Below are 10865 nucleotides of genomic sequence, written 5' to 3' on the forward strand. Positions count from 1 at the left end.
AGAAACCAGAGCCTCCCAGAAAGGCAGCCTAGCACTGTAGAACTCCTAACCTAGCGTTACAATGCTAGCACCAGAAATGGTAATTTCTGGGTTTCTCCGTTCGACTTTCTCGAACTAATGCTCCAAAAACTCACCCCAGTCATCATTAAAACTTAGAATTAATTACATAAATACACTCTATGCATCAAATGCAACAGAACCCAATCATGTTTTTTCCAAAAACTCCAACAAATCCCCAAAACCCAAATCCAAGCTCTCAAGCCCTAAACACCATAAAAACAGAGTAAGAACTTAGAAAATTTAAAGATATCAATCAGAATTTTACCTTAGTTGCGACCATCTTCTCACAAGATTCAACCTCCAAAATTTGAGCTCAGGTCTCACCTAAACATTCCTAGTTCCAGAGCTTCAATTCATCTACAAACCCTTCAAAATCCCAGAATAAGCATTTGCTCCAAGCTCAAACTACTCAGCCTAACACAGAGAGTTAGCAATGGATACCTTACCCCAACTATGGCTGAAACCATACCAATTCTAGCTTCAATCCTAGCTGAATTCCCTTCCAAGACCTAGCCTCAAGTCTAAGTTATTCAATACTTTTTCCTTAGCTTCAATATTTAACAAAAACGGGTGAAAGAAAGGGAGTACACGAGGTGAGAGAGGATGAGCTGAGAGTTCCTTTTCTTTATAGTTTCTTCTCTTTCGTCACCCTAAATTTCTGATTATATTACTTAGACAAAAGACCAAGCTGCCCCTCTAATTTAACTAATCCTAAAATGACTCCTAAGGGTAAAAAGGTCATTTCATTTCCTATTCCAACCAATTCCTCAAATGTTCCTATTAACCACCAATTAATTACCATCATCAAATTAACTTCCAATTATTTATCCAAATGTCTAATCATCCCTGATATATTTTCCAAATTCCGAAAATAACCGCAGGCTCCCCAGAGCCGGGTATTAATCCCCCACCGTGACTATTTCGCCAATCCGCTCACTTGGACCGTCTCAAGCCATATGCTACAAATATATCCACACAATAATGTGGTTTCAACAATTTATTGCATATAATTACATTTTATGCCCTCTACGACCAAAATGACAAATATGCCCATGAAAGCTAAACAAGGCCCACATGCATATTTAATACTCATAAACATGCATTTATTCACATCCATATAATCATATAATCATGCATGCCACATAATCATGCATTAAATCATTAATTCACATAAATACCAATTATGCCCTCTTGGCACACTAATCAAGGCCCTTAAGCCTTATTAGCAATTTTGGGTCGATACAGTTTCATTGGTGGACTATGGAAAGACTGTTAACCTGCCATCATTGCCTGACTTCCGAGACGTTGATTGCATATAAACATGATAGCTATGCGTTCAAGGCGATCGATACGACTAGCCGGCATAGGGTCTGAGGCTAGAGGTGATGAATAGGGAAAAAACCCTCCGCCAGTCACTTAGAACTGGCAGCAGATACTTGCTGATATGCAAGTCTGGTTACAGAGTCAAGAAGAGCAGATCCATCTTTTGAGACAGAAGGCTCCATCAAGGAATGCAGCACCTATTATGCCGCCTATTGTGGCACAAGTTGTAAAGCCACCTGAGGTTGGGAACAGGTGGGAGCCACTTTACACTACAAGAAATTCGGCCTTTACCTACCAATTTTATTTGTGGGTAAAAATGGTGCATTGGTAGGTAAATCCCTTTACCTACCAATGTTGACCAATAACCTATTGGTAGGTAATAGTTAGTCGAGAAAGGTATTATTACCTACGATTAGTATATTGGTAGGTAAAAATCGTGTGGGCCCCACAAAAAATGAGTCAGCGTCATTGAACTAGTGTTTGACGTGGCATTATACGTGGCAAGTGATGTGGCACTCCACATGGCAATTATGTATCAGGGAAGCTGACATGGAAAAATGACGTGTCTTCCACCGTGGCAGATGATGTGGCACGTACCAGTAGCTTATTGGGCCACGTGGCAGTGTATCAGGGTCGGACATTTACCTACACTTAAATATGTGTAGGCAATAATTTAATTTATTGGTAGGTATTAAGGTCTCACATTTACCTACACTTAAATATTTGTAAGCAATAATTTAATTTATTGGTAGGTATTAAGGTCTCACATTTACCTACACTTAAATATGTGTAGGCAATAATATAATTTATTAGTAGGTAGTATTGAATTATTATTTTGGAAAATATTTAAAATTAATTATTTATAGATGATAAATTAATTTAATTAATTAAAAAACAGACAACTTTTATAAAATTAAATAAACATATATTATAAAATGTTCAAACAAACAAACATAAAAGATAAAATGTCCATAATAATTTATCTTTAAAGTTTTGAATTAAAAGCATAAAAAAAACTTAGAATCATCTTGTTCCTCTAGCATTGAAGGGACGGGAGAATTTCCGACATTTTAATCAGAACATTGATCTGACGGAGGCGATGGCATCATATTGTTTTTCCATAGTATTTCTACAACAATACTTAGTTGGTCATTTGTAGAATCAAGTCGGTTGTTTGCTTCATCAAGGCGTTGGGCTAGCTCATCATATGTTGGCTTATTTGACTCAGTTGGATTGCGTTGGGAAGTAGAAGTTGTACTTGAAAAAGATCAACCCCAACCTTTCAAGTGTGTAGAAGAGCATCCAAGAATACGCTCCATAATGTCTTTATCAGACATTTCTTCTGGAGTGTGTTGAGCTTTTAACGCCATCATTTTATCCTATATACTCATTTTATTTTCTAATTAGTAATGATAATTATAAAAAATTACAAAATTAAAAATTAAAATTTATACTTACATATATTTCTGCTAAATCTAGTCCAGTCCATATTCCTTTTTTCTCATCATAATGTTTTAGACGCCAAGTCTCGATTTGGCCAGTGGAAGAAGCTAGCACCATTCCCCTTCTAATTTGATGTCGCGGTGTTGAAACTGATCCATTTCTAGACTTCCACTTTCTCTTTGAACGATTAGCAGTATTCTTCAACGACCTTTCCTAAAACAGAGAATAAGAAAAGTTATTAACACAAATAAAATTGTAATTTTAAGAAATTAAGTAATTACCTTAAATTCGTTGGAAAACCAATGATCACACAACATCTCCCAATCTTGTTGGCGATCACCCTTCAAATCAAGATGTCGTTTCCTCTTTGCCATTTCAACATCTTCTTCTCCTCTAATTTCTTTGAAATATCCATGTAACTTGTACTTGAAATTCTTCCAAGTTTTTCTCATTTGATCATCAATGCATTTTATAGTGGTCTCATCATGAAAGTTAATATCAAATGAATCCTACAATTATATAAAATAAAATTATTAATTTTTTTATATTAGTTTAATTTATAACTGAAATTTTTTCAATATAAAACCTACCACAAGAAAATGTCGTAATGGAGCTCTCACATCCTCGGGGACAAATCTCCAATCCTTGTAATGAAATGTGTCGTGGTTGCGAACAACAAATCCAATCTCATTATTAAATTTTTCAGCATTTCCACAAATAGGCTGACGACACTCAGCTTCAAATACAACAGGTAATTTCCAACTTTGAGTTGCCTTAGCATCACATGCAGTTTTGTATCCACGAGTAGGCCCACGTGTTTTGCTACTACTAGGAGCGGTTGATTCTATATAAAAAAATCTATAAGTTTAAATTCATCCTAATTTTAAAACAATCAAATGTAAAATATATGAGACATACCAGATGGTGTTTGAGATACATTATGTTCAGTGGCAGAGTCGACAGCGGAGAAAATTTGTTGACTCTGAACAATAGGGGGAATGCTAACTTCAGGTGGATCACCCTGAGTAGTAGAGCGGGTGGTGGGGGCATTTGGTCGAGGTGGTAGAACATGAATAGTAGAGTGAGTGATACGAACATCTGGTTGTTGACTAGGCTACTGAGTATGAATGGTGGAACGAGTAGTGCGACCAGGTTGTTGCCTAGCAGTATTAGACTCATCAACTGGTCCATCTTGTTGAGCATGGGCAATGGAACGAGTTGTACGACATCCAGGTGCCATGATAACTAATAATTTTATAAAATAAAAAAAAAGATTAGAATATATATATAGAGACTACTTGTATATAATGCATAGAATACATGCAAAATAAAAAAAAAATGATAACTAACAATTTTATAAAATAAAAAAAAGATTTGAATACATATATAGAGACTACATGTATAGAACACATAGAATACATGTAAAATAAAAAAAAATGATAACTAACAATTTTATAAAATAAAAAAAGATTAGAATACATATATAGAGACTACATGTATAGAACGCATAGAATACATGCAAATTTTAAAAAAATGATAACTAACAATTTTTTTAAGATTTCGTGTCATCATCAAATTGTTCTTCTAAATCATTTTCTATCTCACTATCACTAGAACATATCACTTCTCCATCGAAGAAGATATCTCCATCATCAAAATCATTGTTAAGTTGAATAAATTCATCTTCATCTACTTCCCCGCCAATATTCATTTGAACAAACTCGCTTGAAAAAGTTAAAGGTGCAACATCTCTATGCACTAAAGAGGAACTTTCAATCAAATCCTCAGTCGGTTGAAAAGGTGGCAACTGAAATTAATGGTCTTCTTGAAAAACATCATTATTCAAGAAGTCATCCTCGACATGGGATATTTCTGGAATGTCATAAATGGATCGATGATTTACTTTTTGAACAATTCTCCAATTTAAACCATGCTTCATGTCAAGCAAATAAAAAACTTGTTGTGCTTGAGTTGCCAGAATGAATGGTTCGTCGGGAAACCAATTTGTGGACGTGTTAATGAATGTCAAGTTATGGTCCAAAAAAATAGAGTTTCCTTTAGGATTTGAATTATACCACCTGCAACGAAATAAAAACACTTTCCGATAAAAAAGGAATGACAATTGTAAAATCTCGAGCAAAACCCCATAATACATAATAGTATCGTTGTCATGGTCCCCTTCAGTGTAAACTCCAGAATATTGTGTACGAAGATTATCATCACGATCCTTGCACCGAAAACGAACACCATTTACAATACAACTATGATAACTAATGTATCGTTCTAATGGACCTTGAGATAGAGAATATAAATCATCATTTGCAAGAGAAGATTGTTGGACTCGCAGTTCAGATATCTACATGAAGAAAGAAACAAATTACTTAGCAATTTCTTAAATGGGGAAACAATTCTAATGATAACCTCATATATACCTTTGTCTTAAACCAAGAAGGGAATTCTTCCATTTGGGCAGTAAGAATTTGTTAGCTTGAAAGGCCCCTTTCTTCCAACAATGTTTTATGCTCACTACATATATCAAATTGATATGAATTAGTAAGTGAAATATAAATGTATATTGTTGGAGTAGTAAAGAAGATTATTACTTACTCAAGATAGTCTTGAATAACATCAACACAATTATTCAATATATACCATTGAATGATTTTACTGAAAGAATCCATCAATTTGACAGATGATGCCCCTATTGGACGAACAATGGAATTGAAAATGTCAAATTGATGACTTGTAGAATGAAAATCCTAATTATGCTAAGAACGCGTGAATCTCGTCTCTATTTTAGAAACATATCTTGACAAGAAAGTTACAGCTTCATCTATAACAAAGGCTTCTGCAATTGAACCATCAGGTCGTGACATGTTTCTGACATACTTTTTGTACCCCATATGACGTTCAGTCTCAAACATCCACCGTGAAGCCACTGAGCCACCAAACAACACTTGATCTGGTAGGTGCATACAAAGATGAACCATTACGTTAAAAAATGATGGAGGGAATATTTTCTCCAATTTACACCAGATAATAACAATTCCATCCTTCAATTCAGTTATATCATCAACTTGAATAGTTTTTGCACAAATCTTTTGAAAGAATTGACATAGCTCAATCAAAGCTGTTCGAATTTCCTTCGTTAGAAAAGGTAATATGGCAACTGGTAATATTTTTTGAAGTAATACATGACAATCATGGCTTTTCATGCCACCTAGTTTTTCATTATCAGTTACACATCGACTTATATTCGAAGCATATCCATCCGGAAATCTAACACTTCGAATAAATTTACAAAATTCCTTGCATTCTTCTTTAGCCAAAGTATAGCTCGCATGGGGTTTTTCAATCTTATTGTTGGATGACTTCTTCAACCAAAGATCAGGGCGAATTTTCAAATTTTCTAAATCTTTACGAGCCTTCAGCGTGTCCTTCGATTTACCCTCAATATCTAAAAGTGTTCCAATAATGTTATCACAAACATTTTTCTCTATATGCATCACATCAAGATTATGACACAATAAGAGTTGTGACCAATATGACAATTCAAACAAAACACTTTTTTTTACACCAGTTCAACTCATTCTCTCCACGCTTACGCTTACTTGAACAATTACTTGGCGCCTTACCAGTTGTGCGAGTTGGAACTTGTTCAAGTTGTTTTAAAATTTCAGCACCAGTAAAAGTTCTAGGTGGGGGACGTAACTCAATAGACCCATCATAGTCTCTACTCTTTCGCCAAGAATGGTTGCTTTTCAAATAACATCAATGCCCCATGAAACATTGTTTGTCAGTTATTCTTTTATGTCTTGTATCTTCCAAACAAACGGGGCATGCTAATTTCCCAGCGGTGCTCCACCCTGATAAATAGGCATAAGCAGGAAAATCACTAATTGTCCATAAGAGAGCAACTCGAAGTTTAAACATACACCATTCATATGAATCATACACCTCAATGCCCTCCCATAACTCCTTAAGTTCATCAATTAGTGGTCTCAAAAACACATCATAGTCTTTTCCAGGAGATTTGGGTCCTGGTATTAGCAATGACATGAGATAATTTGTTCCATTTGGAGAAGCCCAAGGCGGCATGTTATATGGAATTAATATCACAGGCCATAAGTTGTACGTGGATGTCATGTTTGAGAAAAGGTTAAACCCATCTGGCGCTAATCCCAATCGTACACTCCTCGAATCCACTGCAAATTCAGGGTATGTCTTGTCGAAATGCTTCCAAGCATCCCCATCAGCTGGATGACGTAGTATCCCAGGTTCATCTCTTTGCACCTCTTTATGCCATCGCATAACCTTAGTAGTATGCTTGGAGCTAAACAATTGTTTCAGTCGAGCCTTGATTGGAAACCATCTAAGTCGTTTATATGGAATTTTATTATGTACATTACGACTAGATTTGCATATAGGGCACATTGTAGCATTTGCATTCTCACCGTAGAACAATGCACAATCATATTGGCACACGTCAATTTGCTCGTACCCCAAGCCAACTTCAGATAGAAGCTTTCGCGTTTGATAATAATTTATCGAGCAACGATTACCAACAGGTAACATTTCTTTAAGACACTTCAAAAGGTCGTCAAATCCTTTATCTGTCCATTTGTTAATCACCTTCAAATTCATTAACTTTACGACTGCACTTAAGACAGAAAAGTTTGTACAATTATCATACAAAGGATTATGAACCGAATCTAACAAGGCATCATACTTGTCACTTGAATTTCGAGGGAATTCATTGTCAATGAAATCACTAGTTGGACCGATATCAAAATATTGACAACCAAAAGCATCGTGTAAGCCTGCAGCCAAATCATTAGCTGGTTCACCATCCTCAACATCAACTAGCACTTCATCTTGTATGTCCTCTACTTCCTCATCATGGTGGTACCATCTAGTATAAGTACTAAGAAAACCATGAGTGATCAAGTTCAACTTGATCACATTCATAGATTGTGATTATTTATTCATGCATCGCCGACACGGGCATAACACCATCCCATTAGAGTTAATGGACTCACTTGCAACACTTATAAATTCATTTATACCAGCAGCATATTTTGGCGATAACTTATCAAGTATGTTTATCCAACTTCGATCCATAACAAATCTAACTCTGCTGGTATTGTGACACCCTCCTAATAACAATAACTATAAAAAAGTTAACAAGTTTGAATTTTATGAAACATATTATGTAGTTGACACAAATTTATAATTTGCATTTTATGAAATAAATTATAAAATTTTATTACCAAATGCGATTTTCTTAATCTTATTAATTTAATTTTTATCATTAAATAAATCATTTTATTTAAATTTTACCATAAAGTTTCTTTAAATTACTTTATAATTTATATTTCATAAAAAAAATTATAAAATTTTACTACTAAATGGGGAAACAATTTCTAAATTTTATTAATAAAATATTTTTATTTAAAATTGACCCTTATTCACACTATTTTATTGATTAAATTTACTAATAAAATCACTTTATTTTATTTATTTATTTTATTTGGAATTTTTAAAGATGAATGCTCTTAAAAATTTTTAAAAAATTACTTTTGGGTCATAAATTATTAATTTCAATAACATTTTAACCAATTATCGTCTTGAAGTAACATTTTAAAATCAAATAAGTTGATCATTGAGAAAAAATTAAAAATTATAATACATTAATGTTTTATTTGATTACTTTATGAAGACTTTTTTTAATAGAAAAAAATATGAGTACATTTAGTTTATCAATTGTTGGAAAAAAATTTCATTGATAAGATAAACTTGAGGAACATGAGACAATTAAAGATAAACTTACTAAATATTCAATAATAACCTTAAGATAATATACAAACTTTTGTACAATCTGAATATTTATACTTCTCATTCTTCAAAACTTAATACAATATTACATCATTATAGTAAGTTAATACAAATAAAATATCCCCACTTTGATCATCACAAAGATTTCAAAAATTTATATAATATGAATTATTAAGGGCATTTACATGACTTGGTATACCAACATATATATATATATATATATATGGGCACAAGAAGCCACATAATCACCAAACATAACAATCATAATCATTTTTAAACATCATTCGCCAAAAAAAAAATTAAAACAAGACAGATAAAATATATATATATATATATAAATCAAGACACATCCAAAAAAAGATGCAGATTTTGAACATAGAAAACAAGGCAGATAGATTTCCAATTTAATCTCCAATTTTTTTATAAAAATAAAAAAAAAACTAGCAAAATGAATAACTAAGTACCTAAAAAATTACTAACTAAACAGACAAAGATAAAAAATTTATACAAGTATAAATAAATGTTCAAAATTTTATTCAGAAACAATAAACCTGATTTATATACACAAAGTAAGGTAAAAAAAACATTTATGAAAAACAAATAAGTGTTGCACGTGACAGTTCATAACTCTCTGAGCATAAACAAAACCCCAACACAAATAACAGTTCAAAGACTAAGGACAATTAAAAAAAAAAAAAGAACCAGAATATAACAATGAAAACATAAATCAAATTACAACAATGACACATAACTGAAAAACTTTAACTAAAATCACAGCTAAATAACAGTGAAACAACTCAGACCTGAAACACAGTATTCATCAAAACATAATTTTCTCAAAGCATAACAATAAAAACATAAACCAGATTACAACAATGACACATAACTAAAAGACTCTAAACAAAATCAAAACTGTGAAACAACTCAGACACGAAACACACCCGAAACACAATAATCATCAAAACATAATTTTCTCAAAGCATAACATTCACAAAGCCTCAGACAATAACAAAGCCTCAGAAAAATGAATCATCATTAATCTTTCAGATCAGTCAGGATTTTTACCTCAAAGCCACCAAGCCAATTTGTCCGAAACTCAAAGCCACCAACAACCAAACTTCCAAAAATTTTACAGCCACCAATCCAACGTAAAAGCCACCAGAAAAATCTCAAAGCCAGGCCAATCCACCCAATTCGAAATAATCAAAGCCTCTAAAGGAACCAAAATCAAACCTTAAACAAATAATCAGAGACATTACCAACAACAATTTCAAAGGAATTAGACAAATTTGAAAATAAAAAACTACCCAAAGAGAACTGACCAACAAAGATGGAGGCAGCTCAGAGAACTCAACAAAGATGGAGGCGACTCAGTGAACTCAACAACGATGGAGGCAACTCAGATAACTCAACAACAATGGCAGCGGCTCAGAGAAATGAACAACGATGTTGGCGGCTCAGGGGTTCGAAGGATCAGTGTGGCGGCTTGGATATTCGAAGAAAATGGCAGCGGCTCAGAGCAAGCGTCGATGACCATGGACAGAGGTCTGAAAATGCCAGTCGACCTCAGAGAGTGGTACGAAAATGGGAGAGAGATGTTGAGAGGGAGTATGAAAATGGAGAAGAGGTCGTGAGTGAGGGAGGCGACAGATGAGAGATCTGGTGAGAGGGAGTCAAAAATGGAGGGAGTCGAAAATGGAGAAGAACGCATAGAATAGAGGGAGGCGGTAGATGAGAGAGTGAGAGTTAGATAAATGTTAGGGTTAGATAGATTTTAGGTTTTTATAAAAAATATATTAAATTAAAAATAATATTAATTAAATTTTAATTTATATAATTTTATAATTTATTTTTTAAAAAATATATATATTAGTGACACGTGTCACGTAGTGATACGGCCACATGCATTGGTCAGGTGATAAGTCACCATATGCATCACATGTCAGCAGCCACATCACCTTTTTTTGGCAGCCACATTGCCTTTTTTTTTCAATAGGTAAAAATGGGAGGGAAAAATAGGCGGGAATCGTTCAAAAATTTCCCTCCAAAAAAAATTGTAAGTAAGTCTAATACCTACCAATACTAATGGTAGGTAATAATAAATTTTATAGTCCCACACGTTTTCTTAAGGAATCCCCTACCAATAGTCGCTACGAAAATATAATTGTAGGTAAAAGAATTCTTTAGCTACCAATAGATATATG

At 33.6% G+C, this 10865-nt stretch overlaps 1 protein-coding gene across 1 annotated transcript; it reads right to left on the reverse strand.

Moving 5' to 3' along the window:
- Positions 1-4378: 4378 nt before the first annotated feature.
- Positions 4379-7794, reverse strand: LOC133832883 (uncharacterized). The gene is made up of 6 exons (XM_062263162.1): positions 6661-7794; positions 6438-6564; positions 5652-6322; positions 4980-5182; positions 4730-4904; positions 4379-4633 (listed from the first exon to the last, which is right to left on the reverse strand). Exons 1-6 carry the CDS (start codon positions 7792-7794, stop codon positions 4379-4381), a joined length of 2565 nt encoding a protein of 854 aa, XP_062119146.1.
- Positions 7795-10865: the final 3071 nt, after the last annotated feature.

This window comes from Humulus lupulus, chromosome 4, assembly GCF_963169125.1.
Source record: "Humulus lupulus chromosome 4, drHumLupu1.1, whole genome shotgun sequence".
Lineage (NCBI taxonomy): Eukaryota > Viridiplantae > Streptophyta > Magnoliopsida > Rosales > Cannabaceae > Humulus > Humulus lupulus.